Source organism: Epinephelus fuscoguttatus, linkage group LG5 (assembly GCF_011397635.1).
Source record: "Epinephelus fuscoguttatus linkage group LG5, E.fuscoguttatus.final_Chr_v1".
Lineage (NCBI taxonomy): Eukaryota > Metazoa > Chordata > Actinopteri > Perciformes > Serranidae > Epinephelus > Epinephelus fuscoguttatus.
Genome location: NC_064756.1, coordinates 1139781 through 1158936, shown reverse-complemented (window position 1 = coordinate 1158936; position 19156 = coordinate 1139781). Strand labels below are relative to the sequence as shown.

Sequence of the window (19156 nt, the reverse complement as noted above, 5' to 3'; positions counted from 1 at the left end):
AGTTTGCAGACAGTGCCAACATTAGTTCTGGTAGTTATTTTAATGAGGGGAAAAAAATCAAAAATTGGAAACAACAGGCTCTCGGTGCTGTTTCACTGTTTTGCTAACTTTAATTAAACATGAGCATCAATCAGTGGGATCTTTCCAAATGAGGTCATCCTTCTGCTGTGGGTGTCCTCTGTGTCCTCAAAAGTTTAAAAGAGGTTGAAGCAGAGTTTCAGTTCAGTTACGAGGGGTTCACAGTGTGACTGCAGCAGGTTAACAGGTGAATGTTCAAATGTACTCATCCAAAGTGTTATTTCTGACCACTTTAAAAAGTAAATGGTCTGTTTGGGGTTGTATTTTACAGTTTACTCTATGATAATGAATCTGTTCAGTGTAACTACGCAGACCTCTGTTTTTCTGTGTTTGATATTTCAGCTGCACATTGTGCCAAAATGCAAGTTTAAAGAAGTTTTCACAGGTCTTTAAGAGAATGCAATAATTTTTGCTCTATGTTCACAGAATAGATGTAGTGATCCTAAGGATCAAAGAGAGGATCATGATAAACTCTACATAGGGTTTGTTTTTCATACTTGACGCCTACTTTGACACTGGACTACTCAAATACTTATATTTTATAATTGTAATGTTTCTCTACATGTTGATTCTTTGCTCCAACCTCCTGCTGATTGTGGTTATCTGTGTGAACAGAAGCTTACATGAACCTATGTACATGTTTCTGTGCAGCCTGTTTGTAAATGAACTGTATGGTAGTACATGGTTGTTTCCATTCCTGCTGCTTCAGATCCTTTCTAACATTCACACTGTCTCTGCTTCAGCTTGTTTCCTGCAGATTTATTGTGTACACGCTTATGGAGGTGTAGAATATTTAAACTTAGCCGTCATGTCTTATGACAGATATCTTGCTATCTGTTATCCTCTGCAGTATAACACACGTATGACATCTACCAAGATTATCATGTTGATCGCTGTATCATGGCTGTACCCTTTTTTTGCATGTGTTGTCATGATATTTATGACTTCCTCTTTACAGCTGTGTGGGAACATCATTAACAAAGTTTACTGTGATACCCACTCTGTAGTCAAGCTGGCATGCTTTGACACCAACGTAAATAACATTTTTGGACTCATTGCCACATTTGGTACAATCTTTGGTGCTTTAATTTTAATCTGTTACACGTATATAAAGATTCTTAAAGTTTGTCTTTTGGGTTCTAAACAGACCAGACAGAAAGCTGTCAGTACCTGCACACCTCACCTTGCTTCCCTCTTGAACTTCTCTGTTGGAGCGAGCTTTGAAATGTTACAGAGCAGGTTTGATATGAGCGGTGTGCCCAACATGTTGCGTATCTTTTTATCCTTATACTTTTTCACTTGCCCTCCACTCTTCAATCCTTTAATGTATGGCCTGAATCTGTCCAAAATCCATGTCACATGTAAAAATCTGATTGCAAATGTTCTCCGTCAAGGTTAAGTTGTCTAACAGATCAGCACGTTGTCTCTGATGTAACCAGACCTGTAGTATGCTTATTTAGACACGTTCAGTTTATTATAAAATGAAAAATAAAGTGTATGAACTAATACTTTGATTTGAAATGTTTTGCTTTTGATGTTCACAATCACAATGATAAATCTGTACAGAAACAGATCAAGAAATGAGTGAAATGTACTTAAAAGCAGAATAGATTGTGATCAACAAACAACGTGGAAGATATTTTGAGTCAGAGTGATAGTCCTAAAGTAGGTACTGATCACTGTCCAGCCTTTAGTCAAAATCAATTATTTTAGATAGTAATGATGCAAATGCTGCAGTTTGATACAGAAGTCAGAACTCCATCATAAATCAGTCAGACACACAGATCACAAGGTTATGAAACGCCTGAGAAGGACAGGTCTCTGTGGACTCATAATGATGTTTGGCAACCTTCTTTCACACACTGCACAAGATGGAAAATGATTGGGTCAAGTTACATTAGAGAGATGAATGAGTAAAGAGAAATATACATGACTGTGGTAATGTGTGAGAAACTTTGATTAGAAACATGCACCAACTCAGGCACAGTGTCAACTGACATGACAACAACCTCAAGGTGGATTCTTCTTTTTCCCCCAGACCTTTGTTGACGTGGGTCCTTGCATCAAATCCAAGTTTTAAGACCTTTATTATTTTAGTTTTGTGCCTCTGTGTTGCATCTACTACATAAATGTGTTTAATCAAATTACCCTCCAACACATTTGGTCTGAGGCCATACCTCAGCACAGAAAAACTCTGCACACTGCACAGAGAGCAAGAGGAACTGGCATTAATGAGACCCAGTAGCTGATTTCAGCGCTGAGGCTCCATAACAGTTAATCCAGCCATGGTTAAAACTATAAACTAAAGGGTCGCCCCATAGTATGAAGTTAAATATGACACTTTCAATTTCAATACAATTTTATTTATAAAGCCCAATATCACAAATCACAATTTGCCTCACAGGGCTTTACAGCATACGACATCCCTCTGTCCTTATGACCCTCACAGCTGATCAGGAAAAACTCCCCAAAAAACCCCTTTAACGGGGAAAAAACGGTAGAAACCTCAGGAAGAGCAACTGAGGAGGGATCCCTCTTCCAGGACGGACAGACGTGCAATAGATGTCGTACAGAACAGATCAGCATAATAAATTAACAGTAATCCACATGACACAATGAGACAGAGAGAGAGAGAGAGAGAGAGAGAGATGCAGGTAATGACAGTAGCTTACAACAACATTAATGAAAGTAATAATATTATAGTTATAGTTCTGGCTACTGTGGTACAATATGTTGAAAGTATATGTTAATATCTGGCAGTATACATGTGTGACAATAATCATATGTGTATAATAACAGTAGAAGTATGACTAATGACTAATGACGGCAGCAGCAGCAGCAGGAGGCATCTGGCAGGACCACGGCAGCAGCACAACCACACACGTCACGCTGTCCAAGCACCGCTGCGATACGAGTTAATCTGAGAGACAGAGGGAGAGAAGGAGAGAAGGTGCCCGGTGTATTATAGGGGGGTCCTCCGGCAGACTAGGCCTAAGTCAGCCTAACTAGGGGCTGGTACAGGGCAAGCCTGAGCCAGCCCTAACTATAAGCTTTATCAAAGAGGAAAGTCTTAAGTCTAGTCTTAAATGTGGAGACGGTGTCTGCCTCCCGGACCGTAACAGGAAGATGATTCCACAGGAGAGGAGCCTGATAGCTGAAGGCTCTGGCTCCTGATCTACTTTTGGAGACTTTAGGGACCTCGAGTAACCCTGCGTTCTCAGAGCGCAGTGTTCTGGTGGGATAATATGGCACTATGAGCTCTCTAAGATATGACGGAGCTTGACCATTTAGAGCTTTATAAGTTAACAGTAGGGTTTAGGGTTAGGGTTGGGGTTAGGGTTAGTTGTCTAATAGATCAGCGTGTCTTTATTAATGTAACCAGACCTGTAGTATGTTTATTTAGACATGTGCATTTAATTGGAAGACAAAGCAAAAGTCGGAATGGGTCTCCATGGCCGAGCAGCTGCACACAAGCCTCACATCACCAAGTCCAACGCCAAGTGTTGGATGGAGTGGTGTAAAGCACACTCGACACTGGACTGTGGAGCAGTGGACACGTGTGACTGTGGAGCAGTGGACACGTGTTCTGTGGAGCGGCGAATCACACTTCTCTGTTTGGCAGTCAGATGGACAAGTCTGCTGGGAGAATGCTACCCGCCTGGTGGAGGAGGGACGATGGTACGGGGCTGTTGTTCAGGGTTTGAGCTCGGCCCCTTGTCTCCAGTGGAGGACAACCTTAATGCTTCAGCACACCAAGACATTTTGGACGATGCTATGCTTCCAGCTTTGTGGCAACAGTTTAGGGAAGGCCCTCTTCTGCTCCAACATGACGGTGCCCCTGTGCACAAAGCAACAACTATGAACACATGGTTTGATGAGTTCGGTGTGGAAGAACAGAGCCCTGACCTCAACCCCATCGAGCACCTTTGGGATGAACTGGAACAGAGATTGCGAGCCAGACCTTCTCGTCCAACATCAGTGCCTGACCTCATCAGCGCCTGACCTCATCAGTGCTCTACAGAATGAATGGACACAAATTCCCACAGAAACACTCAGAAATCTTGTGGAAAGCTTTCCAAAAAGAGTGGAAGCTGCTGAAGGTGCAAAAGGGGACCTACTCCATATCAAAATTTATGTATTTGAATACAATGTCCTTTCAGTCCCTGTTGGTGCAATGGTCAGGCCTGGAATGTTGTCATTTAAGGGGCAAGGCCACTTCACCTTTCATGTTGTCAATTTTTGAGGGCAGCAAGGCCATAAAATAAAACAATGATTTTAAGTCCACGTCCATGATGAATTTAATTTCAGGACGAAAGATGTTTAACTATCTGTGAAATGAATAAATAAAACAAGCTCAAGTAATAATAATAAGTTTAATAGTGTGATTTATTTAATAGCACTAATAAACCCAATGTGTTTTAAATATAGAACAACCAGGTTTATGTATTCATAAGTAAACAATCTGTTTTGAGTGTACATGATAAACTGATTCATTGAACAAGACTGGCTTACACTTATTTTTGTTGTGTTGTTAGATAGCTAACAAACAAACAAACTACAGCAGGGCTATTCAATTACTATTTCAACTGGGCCACATTTCAAAACCAGATCATGTCGATTGCGCACATTTTTAGCAGCAAGCAACCGATCCACTTTTTTTTTTTCATACATATATAATATTTGTATACAGGCATGGCCCTTCTCAACATGATGTAGGAACAGACCAAAGAGAGCTGTCAATGCACAGAAGCATAAGTGACATTAACATTATCTAACAACACACACTATCTCTCTCCCAGCATTTCCCTCTCTCCTCTCCTCCACACACACACATGCACACACCTCACCTCCTGATGCTTTCCTTATAGGTCAGTTACACAGGATATAGTTTTATACAGTCCATGGCAGCAACAGTCATGTTTACAACAACAGAGTCACTATTTAAAAACTAATAATACCTGACTGGAATATAAATATTCCTCCTGACATCACAATACTGAGTGAAGAAAGTCACGTTATCTCAGCATGAAGACAAACATCAGTATCAGTTATTCATCCTGCTCTCTGTCCCTCCTCTACTGAGGACACTCACTGTCTGCAGGTCGCTGCCTCAGGTACATGTTCAGATAAAGTGTTAGCCTACATACAGACAGCTTTCATTTAGTTTGTCTTTAACAGTTTGCTGTTAGCCTCGCGAGCGCAATGTGCTTGTGTCGACCGCGATCATAAATCATAGTGGGTTGAAATATGGCTTTCTACATGCTGATCACAGGTATTGATAAAGTATTGACTTGGCTGCCAGAGGTTTCATAACACTTACAGTAACAATCATAGTTGTCATCAACTGGAATAATCTTGAAGTTATATTCCCTTCATCTGCACCGTGGCCTCTCTGCTGTTGTCTGACTTCACTCTGTTGAGTGTGTGTGTGTGTGTGTGTGTGTGTGTGTGTGTGTGTGCGTGTGTGCGTGCGTGTGTGTGTGTGTGTGTCCATAGGTAACTATGTGTCCTCGTCCACTCCGCTGTTATATGGGGTGCCCCAGGGCTCAATCCTTGGTCCCATTCTTTTCTCATTGTATATGCTTCCCTTTGGCCAGATAATTAGTCACTTTGGCTGTGTATCCTGTCATTGCTATGCGGATGACACTCAACTATATTTTTCAGTAAAGCCAGAAGATCTTAGCAACCTAAACACTCTCCACAACTGTTTAGCTGCAATAAAGGACTGGATGTCTGTCAACTTTCTTCAGCTAAATTCTGACAAAACTGAGATTCTCATTTTTGGCCCAAAAATACTGATCAAGGCATCTTTCAGCGTATTGGCCCACTTGCCCCCTATGTCAAAACTAACACTAGGAATCTTGGCATTACATTTGACCCTTAATTGAAACTTGAACAACATGTCAATAAAATGATTCAATCCTGCTCTTTTTCAACTCAGGAACATTGCAAAAATCAGACCATTATTGTCAGCCTCTGACTTGGAACATATCATTCATGCCTTCAGTTATTCCTGTCTCGATTACTGCAACTCCCTTTTCACCTGCCTTAGCCGAGCTGACCTGTCACGTGTCCAGCTTGTACAACATGCAGCAGCGAGGATATGAACTAGGACTGGCAGGAGATCCCACATCATTCCTGTTTTAGCCTCACTGCATTGGCTGCCAGTGAAGCTCAGGATTCATTTCAAGATTCTTTTAATCACCTATAAGGCCTTACACGGTTTAGCTCCCACCTATATTTCCGAGCTACTAAGCCCATATACTACCGAGTGGTCACTTAGGTCTTCCAACCAAAACATGTTGGCCATACCACGTGCCAAACTAAAAACCAAAGGTGACTGTGCTTTTGCTGCCTTGGCAACCAGACTTCGGAACAACCTCCCCACTTCCATTAGATCAGCTGAGTCTGTTGACTGTTTCAAAAAACACCTAAAAACCTACTTTTTTAGAATGGCTCACTCATAACATTCGATAAATTCAAATGTATACTCTGGATGATGACTGCATGCTCGCTGTGCTCATATATGTCTGTGTTGTCTGTACAGTACAGGCCAAAAGTTTGGACACACCTTCTCATTCAATGCGTTTTCTTTATTTTCATGACTATTTACATTGTAGATTCTCACTGAAGGCATCAAAACTATGAATGAACACATGTGGAGTTATGTACTTAACAAAAAAAGGTGAAATAACTGAAAACATGTTTTATATTCTAGTTTCTTCAAAATAGCCACCCTTTGCTCTGATTACTGCTTTGCACACTCTTGGCATTCTCTCCATGAGCTTCAAGAGGTAGTCACCTGAAATGGTTTTCCAACAGTCTTGAAGGAGTTCCCAGAGGTGTTTAGCACTTGTTGGCCCCTTTGCCTTCACTCTGCGGTCCAGCTCACCCCAAACCATCTCCATTGGGTTCAGGTCCGGTGACTGTGGAGGCCAGGTCATCTGCCGCAGCACTCCATCACTCTCCTTCTTGGTCAAATAGCCCTTACACAGCCTGGAGGTGTGTTTGGGGTCATTGTCCTGTTGAAAAATAAATGATCGTTCAACTAAACGCAAACCGGATGGGATGGCATGTCGCTGCAGGATGCTGTGGTAGCCATGCTGGTTCAGTGTGCCTTCAATTTTGAATAAATCCCCAACAGTGTCACCAGCAAAACACCCCCACACCATCACACCTCCTCCTCCATGCTTCACAGTGGGAACCAGGCATGTGGAATCCATCCGTTCACCTTTTCTGCGTCTCACAAAGACACGGCGGTTGGAACCAAAGATCTCAAATTTGGACTCATCTGACCAAAGCACAGATTTCCACTGGTCTAATGTCCATTCCTTGTGTTTCTTGGCCCAAACAAATCTCTTCTGCTTGTTGCCTCTCCTTAGCAGTGGTTTCCTAGCAGCTATTTGACCATGAAGGCCTGATTCGCAGTCTCCTCTTAACAGTTGTTCTAGAGATGGGTCTGCTAGAACTCTGTGTGGCATTCATCTGGTCTCTGATCTGAGCTGCTGTTAACTTGCCATTTCTGAGGCTGGTGACTCAGATGAACTTATCCTCAGAAGCAGAGGTGACTCTTGGTCTTCCTTTCCTTGGTCGGTCCTCATGTGTGCCAGTTTCGTTGTAGCGCTTGATGGTTTTTGCGACTCCACTTGGGGACACATTTAAAGTTTTTGCAATTTTCCGGACTGACTGACCTTCATTTCTTAAAGTAATGATGGCCACTCGTTTTTCTTTAGTTAGCTGATTGGTTCTTGCCATAATATGAATTTTAACAGTTGTCCAATAGGGCTGTCGGCTGTGTATTAACCTGACTTCTGCACAACACAACTGATGGTCCCAACCCCATTGATAAAGCAAGAAATTCCACTAATTAACCCTGATAAGGCACACCTGTGAAGTGGAAACCATTTCAGGTGACTGCCTCTTGAAGCTCATGGAGAGAATGCCAAGAGTGTGCAAAGCAGTAATCAGAGCAAAGGGTGGCTATTTTGAAGAAACTAGAATATAAAACATGTTTTCAGTTATTTCACCTTTTTTGTTAAGTACATAACTCCACATGTGTTCATTCATAGTTTTGATGCCTTCAGTGAGAATCTACAATGTAAATAGTCATGAAAATAAAGAAAATGCATTGAATGAGAAGGTGTGTCCAAACTTTTGGCCTGTACTGTATGTGTTCTTGAATGTGTCTTTTATGGTCTTGGGGTCCTCTTTTCTTTGTGTCCTAATTTCAATGTAAAGCACTTTGTAACCTGCGTTAAAAAACGTGCTATAAAAATAAAGTTTTACTTGCTTTCTTACTATAGCCTGTCTGAGCGGTTCATGCCAGGCTCGAATCAAACCCACCAGTGGTGATGTACGCATCGTCTCATTTGATGTTGCCCAATAAGAATCCAGAATGTCATCAAAAGACGCATTTTTTTTCTCAAAAGATGCAGGTGTCAAATCTGTGTTGACAGGAAAGAGGCAGAGGAGAAAATAACAAAATCACCTGGGGCACTGTGGCTTTAGGGCAAATATTTTTTTCAAGGACATGGGGCAAAATTGCACGGGCCCTTGTGAAATTCCTGCCCTGCTTGTGTCCATATAGTGTACATTCCTTAAGTCTTCATATACAGGATAGTAAAACAAGAAATGAACCTCATTCTCAACTTCACCTAAATTACACTGTGTAGCAGATAACAACTGGTGTTTCCTTCTGTCACAAGCGTTACCTCTGAGCTTTGTCACCTCTCCATCTCTTTTCATGCATTGAGATTACAGGGGGTGGAGGGGCACATCTTGGCATTTTCCTTCTTTAGAGTGCAGCCTGGTGGCTGAGACGTTTGGACTAAACATGTTTTTTAATTTTTCATGCTCCTTCATTATTGTTTTGGTGGTTTGCCCACAACACCCTAAGTAGGCTCAATAACAAAACCAGCATACCTGAACTGTGCCCTCAGTCTCTCAGCTGGCATCACCTTAAGTCTCTTACTTCCACCAAGTAGTTTCTGTCAGTGCACACTTCTGTTGAGACAGAGTCACAGCCTTTGCCTGTTTACTGATGTCAGCCTCTAACTTCTTGCTGGTAAAGCCTTCAAACCCCTAAAGTTTGCGGGAGTGATTGCACTGCAAATTCACTGTAGCCCACCTGGAAATCTCCAGAATTGCCATCTCAACTCCTGGCTTTCAAGAACCAGAGACTAGAATTGTTCAAGGTCACCCTTTTGTGCTTGCTGCCCTTCTCAACTTGCTCCCTGTTCTGAACACTTAGACCAAAGGATGATGGACACCCGAAGAAGCAAGGGTCACTGATCAGGAAAACCATGTGTATAACTTTTACATTTTCTGCAGTCCCACAGCCACCTTGGGCAACACCTAATTGTTGTGGTGGCTACATATCAGTTCTCTTTCTGGATAGTCTAAGTTTATAAGACCTGCTAGTTGTGGTTCAAAGTATGTAAATGGCTATCAGAAATTATTAATTATTATTAAAAATAGTTATGAATTGTCCATCCATCCACTTATTCGGGGGCAGCAGACCTAGCAAAGCACCCCAGACATCCCTCTCCTCAGTAACGCTTTCCCGCTCCTCCTGGTAGACCCAAAGGCATTCTGATGCCAGATGAGATAAGTAATACATCCAGCGTGTTCTGGGTCTGTCCCGGGGTCTCCTACAAGTGGAAGGTGCCCAAAACACCTCTAACGGGAGGCACCCAGGAGGATCCTTTTCAGATGCCCGAACCACCTCAACTGACCCCTTTCGACATGAAGGAGCAGCGGCTCTACTCCGAGCTCCCTCCAGATGTTTGACTCCTCCCCTATCTCTAAGGCTGAGCCCAGACACCCCACAGAGGAAACTCATTTCCACTGCTTGTATCTGTGATCTCATTCTTTCAGTCACTACCCAGAGCTCATGACCATAGGTGAGGGTTGGGACCGAGATAAACCAGTAAATCGAAGCCTCACATTCCAGCTCAGCTCCCTCTTCACCATGACGGTCTGGCGCAGCGCCCGCATCATTGCAGAAGCCGCACCAAACCACTGATCCATCTCACGCTCCATTCTACCCTCACTTAAACAAGACCCAGAGATACTTGAACTCCCTTGCTTGAGGCACTGTCGCCCAATCACAAGGAAGCAATCCATCAGTTTCCAGCAGAGAGCCATGACCTTAGATTTGGAGGTGCTGACTCTCATCCTGACCTCTTCACACTCAAACCACCCCAGGTCATGCTGGAGGTCACGGTGTGATGAAGCCAACAGATACACATCATCTGCAAAAAGCAGAGATAAACTTTAGAGGGGCCCATACTAGACCCCTTCCTCCCCCCCAGCTGTGCCCGAGATCCTGTCCATGAAAATCACAAACAGGATCAGAGACAAGGGACAACCCTGGTGGAGGCCAACATCCACCGAGAGTATTCGGACACAGCTCTCACCTTGGTCATACAGGGACCGGATGGAATTATGAATGAGATCAAATAATGTTTTAACTTCTATTAATTCACCTTGTGGGGCTACACTTCTAAATGAGGAACATGAGAACCAATAAATAAATTCTCATAAAATAAAATAAACTATTGATTTGAAACTCTGATTAATAATTGTGAAAAACTACCAGATCAATAGTAAAGGTGGAAGAATTATACACATTGGAAACATGGACAGAGTGTACTTGTTTTGCTGACACTCATCAAACACGAATTATCACTGGTCCTTTGATAATGAGGTCATCTCCCTGCTGTGGGTGTCCTCTGTGTCTTGAAAAGTTTAAAAGAGGTTGAAGCAGAGTTTCAGTTCAGTTACGAGGGGTTCACAGTGTGACTGCAGCAGGTTAACAGGTGAATGTTCAAATGTACTCATCCAAAGTGTTATTTCTGACCACTTTAAAAAGTAAATGGTCTGTTTGGGGTTGTATTTTACAGTTTACTCTATGATAATGAATCTGTTCAGTGTAACTACGCAGACCTCTGTTTTTGTGTGTTTGATATTTCAGCTGCACATTGTGCCAAAATGCAAGTTTAAAGAAGTTTTCACAGGTCTTTAAGAGAATGCAATAATTTTTGCTCTATGTTCACAGAATAGATGTAGTGATCCTAAGGATCAAAGAGAGGATCATGATAAACTCTACACAGGGTTTGTTTTTCATACTTGACGCCTACTTTGACACTGGACTGCTCAAATACTTATATTTTATAATTGTAATGTTTCTTTACATGTTGATTCTTTGCTCCAACCTCCTGCTGATTGTGGTTATCTGTGTGAACAGAAGCTTACATGAACCTATGTACATGTTTCTGTGCAGCCTGTTTGTAAATGAACTGTATGGCAGTACAGGGTTGTTTCCATTGCTGCTGGGTCAGATCCTCTCTGACATTCACACTGTTTCTGCTGCAGTCTGTTTACTACAGACATTTTGCTTGTACTCTTATGGAGGTGTAGAATATTTAAACTTAGCCATCATGTCTTATGACAGATATCTTGCTATCTGTTATCCTCTACAATATAATATGCAAATGAAATCTCATAAGATTGCCGTGCTTATTGCGTTAACATGGTTATACCCTTTGATAGTGTGCATTTGCATGATATTTATGACTTCCTCTTTACAGCTGTGTGGGAACATCATTAACAAAGTTTACTGTGTCAACTACTCTGTTGTGAAGCTGGCATGCTTTGACACCAGTGTCATTAATATTTATGGACTCATAACTTCTTTTGGTAAAATCTTAGGTGCTTTAATTTTCATCTGTTACACGTATATAAAGATCCTTAAAGTTTGTCTTTTGGGTTCTAAACAGACCAGACAGAAAGCTGTCAGTACCTGCACACCTCACCTTGCTTCCGTCTTGAACTTCTCTGTTGGAGCGAGCTTTGAAATGTTACAGAGCAGGTTTAATATGAGCGGTGTGCCCAACATGTTGCGTATCTTTTTATCCTTATACTTTTTCGCTTGCCCTCCACTCTTCAATCCTTTAATGTATGGCCTGAATCTGTCCAAAATCCGTGTCACATGTAAAAATCTGATTGCAAATGTTCTCCGTCAAGGTTAAGTTGTCTAACAGATCAGCACGTCATCTCTGATGTAACCAGACCTGTAGTATGCTTATTTAGACACGTTCAGTTTTTTTATAAAATGAAAAATAAAGTATATGAACTAATACTTTGATTTGAAATGTTTTGCTTTTGATGTTCTCTTCACAATCCCAATGATAAATCTGTACAGAAACAGATCAAGAAATGAGTGAAATGTACTTAAAAGCAGAATAGATTGTGATCAACAAACAACGTGTGGAAGACATTTTTCTAAGACAGAGTCAGAGTGATGGTCCTAAAGTAGGTATTGATCACTGTCCAGCCTTTAGTCAAAATCAATTATTTTAGATAATAATGATGCAAATGCTGCAGTTTGATACAGAAGTCAGAACTCCATCATAAATCAGTCAGACACACAGATCACAAGGTTATGAAACACCTGAGAAGGACAGGTCTCTGTGGACTCATAATGATGTTTGGCAACCTTCTTTCACACAGAGATGGAGGAAGAGATGCACTGCAACAACTTAAATAACAATAACGACTATAACAACAATAATATAAATATGAAATATGATTATTAATAATAGTACAATGTGATTGTATAATTATAATACGAATAATACTACTAATAATAAAACACTTGATTTATATAGTACTATGAGTGGTATGTAAACATTCAGTGAGGAGTATTGCCTGATTAGGTGTCCATGATAATTTTTTAAAGAGCACCCTGCAGCTAATCAAAACTGAGTATTCACCGAGACCATGGTATAATATCTGATAGTATACATATGTGACAATAATCATATGTGTATAATAACAGTAGAAGTATGACCAGTGCTTAATTTGAGCCGGAATGTAGTGGGAGCACCAGGATCTTTTCAGAAAAGGCTCTGGTGCGTTCTGGAACTAATTTGCATGGGTCTAGAACTTTTCACATCTAAAAACTACATACAGTATTGGCTGATGTCACTAGTGTTGCATGGTGGAGTACTGTAGTACTACGGTGCCTCACGTACCACTACTGTGGGATAAGTTCGAAGTCAAATCGCAAGAGGGTGAGTGTCCATGCACCATTCAATAACAGCACGCGCTGGTCAATAACGTGTGCTGGCCACCTGGCACTCAATATGCTGCTGTAGTGGTTTGTTTTCCAGACATGTGAGTATCTTTGAGCAGTGAAAGTTATTATTTATTTCTTTTTACTTGTCTGCAGTGATTTTTTTCCACAGAGCTCTGTGAGCATTTTACTCGCATTTGCGACATTGCAGATTTCAACCAGCAGCAGAAAGCGATAGGCAAATCCTGCCATTAGTGGATTGAATGGGGGTCACAGACCGGATTACGATGGTCAAATAGCCTACGGCGGCTCCGCGGCGCAAGGTAACCGGACACAGAGAGGTCTGACTCCAGGTCCAGTCGCCTAATTTCCTCTTTAGTTGGTGTCATGACTGCCCAGTAGTACCTGGACAACCGAGCCGTGGCGGCACATAGGTATGTGGCGTGTCAGAGGAGAAACAAGCCTTTGTGGCAGGTAACGGTCCACAAACCTCACCGCACTTTAGGGACTGTTCTTTACTTATGAAGGGACTGTTCTTTACTTATGAAGGGACTGTCAGGGGAGGAGGGTGGCTGGTTGATCTTTATTTCATTTATTTATTTTGTTTTGATCCCCCCTATGTTCATCACTGATTGATACTGTTTTTGAAGTGTCAATAAGTCAATAAGTAATTTATTCCATTGAAATATCATTGATGTATTATAGAAAAGTGATTTATCTTTTCGCAAATGACAAAAGGCACATCTGCCTCATTTTCACTGTGGTATCGTGATACTACTCAGAACCGTGATACTTTCACTGGTATCGTACCGTGGGTCCCAATTTTGGTACCGTGACAACACTAGATGTCACAACCATTCCGTTCGAGTTGCGCAGTGAGGCCGCTCGGGTGCCACTCACAAAAGTGTTCCCCCACTTTTGGGAGTGGGGGAACACTGCTCTCTCAGAGGCCCAAAGTGTTCCCCTACTTCTAATTTTACAAATTAAGCACTGAGTATGACTAATGTGTATCATATTAAGTCCCCCGGCAGATAAGGCCTATATTAGCTTAACTAGGGCCTGGTTCAAGATAAGCCTGAGCCAGCCCCTACTATTAGAGCCAGCCCTAACTATACGAGTCAGCCCTGACTGTAAGAAGAATGTTAGTGACATGCAGTAATAGGATGTGAATGTTAGCAGATGAAGACAGGGAGAGGGAGAAAGGAGTTCAGTGTATCATATGAAGCCCCCCAGTGGACGAGGCCTACATCAGCCTAACTAGGGGCTGGTTCAAGACTAGCCTGAACCAGCCCTGACTATAAGTTTTATCAAAGAGGAAAGTCTTCAGTGTACTCTTAACTGTGGAGACAGTGTCTGCCTCTTGGACAAAAATTGATCCAGAATATCAATGGTGGTGGTGGTCCACTACTCCTTCTTGCATTCACCAAGTATAAACAAATGTGTGAAGGTTTTCAAAAAGAATCTAAATTTCAGGATATATCTTAAACTATGGAAAAAGGGTCGATCTTTTAATTTTGGTCCCAAAAAGAGAAATCTCAAGTTTGAACATATCAATAGTTTGCAGACAGTGCCAACATTAGTTCTGGTAGTTATTTTAATGGGGGGAAAATAATCAAAAATTGTAAACAACAGGCTCTCTGTAATGTTTAACTGTTTTGCTAACTTTAATTAAACATGAGCATCAATCAGTGGGATCTTTCCTAATGAGGCCATCCTTCTGCTGTGGGTGTCCTCTGTGTCTTGAAAAGTTTAAAAGAGGTTGAAGCAGAGTTTCAGTTCAGTTATGAGGGTTCACAGTGTGACTGCAGCAGGTTAACAGGTGAATGTTCAAATGTACTCATCCAAAGTGTTATTTCTGACCACTTTAAAAAGTAAATGGTCTGTTTGGGGTTGTATTTTACAGTTTTCTCTATGATAATGAATCTGTTCAGTGTAACTACGCAGACCACTGTTTTTGTGTGTTTGATATTTCAGCTGCACATTGTGCCAAAATGCAAGTTTAAAGAAGTTTCACAGATCTTTAAGAGAATGCAATAATTTTTGCTCTATGCTCACAGAATAGATGTAGTGATCCTAAGGATCAAAGAGAGGATCATGATAAACTCTACACAGGGTTTGTTTTTCATACTTGATGCCTACTTTGACACTGGACTGCTCAAATACTTATATTTTATAATTGTAATGTCGCATTATATTGTTATTCTTTGCTCCAACCTCCTGCTGATTGTGGTTATCTGTGTGAACAGAAGCTTACATGAACCTATGTACATGTTTCTGTGCAGCCTGTTTGTAAATGAACTGTATGGCAGTACAGGGTTGTTTCCATTGCTGCTGGGTCAGATCCTCTCTGACATTCACACTGTTTCTGCTGCAGTCTGTTTACTACAGACATTTTGCTTGTACTCTTATGGAGGTGTAGAATATTTAAACTTAGCCATCATGTCTTATGACAGATATCTTGCTATCTGTTATCCTCTACAATATAATATGCAAATGAAATCTCATAAGATTGCCGTGCTTATTGCGTTAACATGGTTATACCCTTTGATAGTGTGCATTTGCATGATATTTATGACTTCCTCTTTACAGCTGTGTGGGAACATCATTAACAAAGTTTACTGTGTCAACTACTCTGTTGTGAAGCTGGCATGCTTTGACACCAGTGTCATTAATATTTATGGACTCATAACTTCTTTTGGTAAAATCTTAGGTGCTTTAATTTTCATCTGTTACACGTATATAAAGATCCTTAAAGTTTGTCTTTTGGGTTCTAAACAGACCAGACAGAAAGCTGTCAGTACCTGCACACCTCACCTTGCTTCCGTCTTGAACTTCTCTATTGGAGCGAGCTTTGAAATGTTACAGAGCAGGTTTAATATGAGCGGTGTGCCCAACATGTTGCGCATCTTTTTATCCTTATACTTTTTCACTTGCCCTCCACTCTTCAATCCTTTAATGTACGGCCTGAATCTGTCCAAAATCCGTGTCACATGTAAAAATCTGATTGCAAATGTTCTCCGTCAAGGTTAAGTTGTCTAACAGATCAGCACGTCATCTCTGATGTAACCAGACCTGTAGTATGCTTATTTAGACACGTTCAGTTTTTTATAAAATGAAAAATAAAGTATATGAACTAATACTTTGATTTGAAATGTTTTGCTTTTGATGTTCACAATCACAATGATAAATCTGTACAGAAACAGATCAAGAAATGAGTGAAATGTACTTAAAAGAAGAATAGATTGTGATCAACAAACAACGTGTGGAAGACATTTTTCTAAGACAGAGTCAGAGTGATAGTCCTAAAGTAGGTACTGATCACTGTCCAGCCTTTAGTCAAAATCAATTATTTTAGATAATAATGATGCAAATGCTGCAGTTTGATACAGAAGTCAGAACTCCATCATAAATCAGTCAGACACACAGATCACAAGGTTATGAAACGCCTGAGAAGGACAGGTCTCTGTGGACTCATAATGATGTTTGGCAACCTTCTTTCACACACTGCACAAGATGGAAAATGATTGGGTCAAGTTCCATTAGAGAGATGAATGAGTAAAGAGAAATATACATGACTGTGGTAATGTGTGAGAAACTTTGATTAGAAACATGCACCACTCAGGCACAGTGTCAACTGACATGACAACAACCTCAAGGTGGATTCTTCTTTTTCCCCCAGACCTTTGTTGACGTGGGTCCTTGCATCAAATCCAAGTTTTAAGACCTTTATTATTTTAGTTTTGTGCCTCTGTGTTGCATCTACTACATAAATGTGTTTAATCAAATTACCCTCCAACACATTTGGTCTGAGGCCATACCTCAGCACAGAAAAACTCTGCACACTGCACAGAGAGCAAGAGGAACTGGCATTAATGAGACCCAGAAGCTGATTTCAGTGCTGAGGCTCCATAACAATTAATCCAGCCATGGTTAAAACTATAATCTAAAGGGTCGCCCCATAGTATGAAGTTAAATATGACACTTTCCAGTTCAACATATCAGTGCCTTGTTCATGTTCGGTGCTCATCTAAGCACAGGATCACTGGTAGTTTACATTTTAGTGAGTGAGGTGTGTTTTCATGTCCATTAGATCTGTTGGCCGTGAATACGGTTAATTGCTTCTAGCAAAGGGTTTTCTGGGAGGTGTCAGGCCTGTTTTTACACAGATCTCTTTTCACTTTTGGAGTACAAATAAGTTTAAATGTGTAGTGCCAGCCTGTTCTCATTATGAAGTTCAGTGTCACATACACTGGCCTCAAAACCCACCTTTCGCAGTGGTCCGATTTGTCGCCAGGCATAGTCACTTTGCAACATGGCCCTGGAGCCTTGTGTTCACCTCTAATGTAGAGCCAAATCATGATGGGGTTTTTTGGTTTGTTTGTTTTTCATCGACCTAACCATGTGCTTTGTTGCCTAAATACAATCAAGTGCTTGAAGTGTTGATTTTGGTTGTAGCATCCCTGAATGTCAACAGCAGATGCAGGAGGATACTTGGCACCTACTATGTAATGTGAAAGTCCACTGACAAAGTGGCAATATGTGACGACGTGGGATCAGAACTCACTGGTAGTACATAACGCCTGATGTTCCTTGCTCCCACAAGCCTTACCGCTAACCTTTTTCACCTCTCCCCATGTTTTAATGCAGTGAGATTATCCAGGTTGAAAGGAACATCTCGTCATTGGGACGCTATATGTGATATGTGTACATTCTGTAAGAAGTAATGCCTGACAAGATGTACATGATCAGTTTTTAGTGGACACTCTGCAGCCAATCAGAACCAAGTATTCACCCAGACCATGGTAAAATATATGATAGTATATACACTGCTCAAAAAATAAAGGAAAAACCTAAATCACACATCCCAGATCTCGATGAATGAAATAATCCAATGAAAATCTTTATTGATTACGTAGTGTAATTCACTGAGAACAAAATAATGTAGGAACAATCCATGGGAACCAAAATCATTAACTCATTTGGGACTGGATTCAGAATCATACCCAAAATCAAAGTGGAAAAATCAGATCACAGGCTGATCCAACTTCTGTGAATTTTCTCAGGACAACTCATAATGTGGCTCAGTAGTGTGTATGGCCTCCACGTGCCTGTATACACTCCCTACAATGTCTGGGCGTGCTCCTGATGAGACCACGCATGTTCTCCTGGGGGATCTCCTCCCAGACCTGGATCAGGGCATCAGTCAGCTCCTGGACAGTCTGTGGTGCGATGTGGCAGCGGTAGATGCTACGATACATGATGTCCCAAAGGTGCTCAATTGCATTCAGGTCTGGGGAACAGGTGGGCCAGTCAATAGCATCAGTGCCTTTGTCATCCAGGAACTGCTAACACACTCCAGCCACATGAGGCCGGGCATTGTTATGCATCAGAATGAACCCAGGGCCCACTGCACCTGGTCTGACAATCTCATCCTGGTACCTAACAGCAGTCAAAGTACTGACTTTAGTTGTTCTTTTATCTCAGATATTTTAGAATGTTACATACCTTGACATGTTTGGGCGTAAACTTCCGCCTTCCTCAGAAGTGTCACTTGGTGGTGGTTGTGACGCATTTTTTTAAGCTGATCAGTCAATCAGCTGGTATTAGGGAGACAGGTGGCGTGATCGTCCTGTCAAAACTGACAGGACGATCACGCCACCTGCTGTCCATCCGCCACCTCTCCAGGGCGCTGCTCCAGGTATGGGAGAGCATGTATGCCCCCTCGTCCCTGTTCATCATCCCTGGGCCCCGCTTCCTTATTTACGCATGGTCACGCCTCCCTAATATCAGCTGATTGACAGATCAGCTGATAAAGACGTGTCACAACCACCACCAAGTGACAGTTCTGAGGAAGGCGGAAGTTTACGCTGAAACATGTCAAGGTATGTAACATCCTAATACATGTCTGAGATAAAAGAACAACTAAAGTCATTATCAGAAACTGAAGACATAATGAACACCATTGAACTAGCAGTCAGGGTACCTCTGGCTAGCACATGG

General features: G+C 41.5%; 3 protein-coding genes and 1 pseudogene across 3 annotated transcripts in view; all 4 read left to right on the top strand.

The window, feature by feature from the left end:
• Positions 1-19156, top strand: part of LOC125888456 (olfactory receptor 52K1-like) — a 185410-nt gene that overhangs the window by 101116 nt on the left and 65138 nt on the right. The gene's annotated exons all lie outside the window — the stretch shown is intronic.
• LOC125888469 (olfactory receptor 10A6-like) lies at positions 542-1477 on the top strand (annotated as a pseudogene).
• LOC125888468 (olfactory receptor 10A6-like) lies at positions 11175-12110 on the top strand. The gene has a single exon (XM_049575852.1). It carries the CDS (start codon positions 11175-11177, stop codon positions 12108-12110), a length of 936 nt encoding a protein of 311 aa, XP_049431809.1.
• On the top strand, positions 15251-16186 carry LOC125888467 (olfactory receptor 10A6-like). Its single transcript, XM_049575851.1, has one exon. The coding sequence runs from the start codon at positions 15251-15253 to the stop codon at positions 16184-16186; it is 936 nt and encodes a 311-aa protein (XP_049431808.1).

What these genes read in the sequence shown, in the direction of transcription:
- LOC125888468 (XM_049575852.1), top strand. Translation starts at nt 11,175, where the DNA reads ATGATAAACTCTACACAGGGTTTGTTTTTCATACTTGACGCCTACTTT.
- LOC125888467 (XM_049575851.1), top strand. Translation starts at nt 15,251, where the DNA reads ATGATAAACTCTACACAGGGTTTGTTTTTCATACTTGATGCCTACTTT.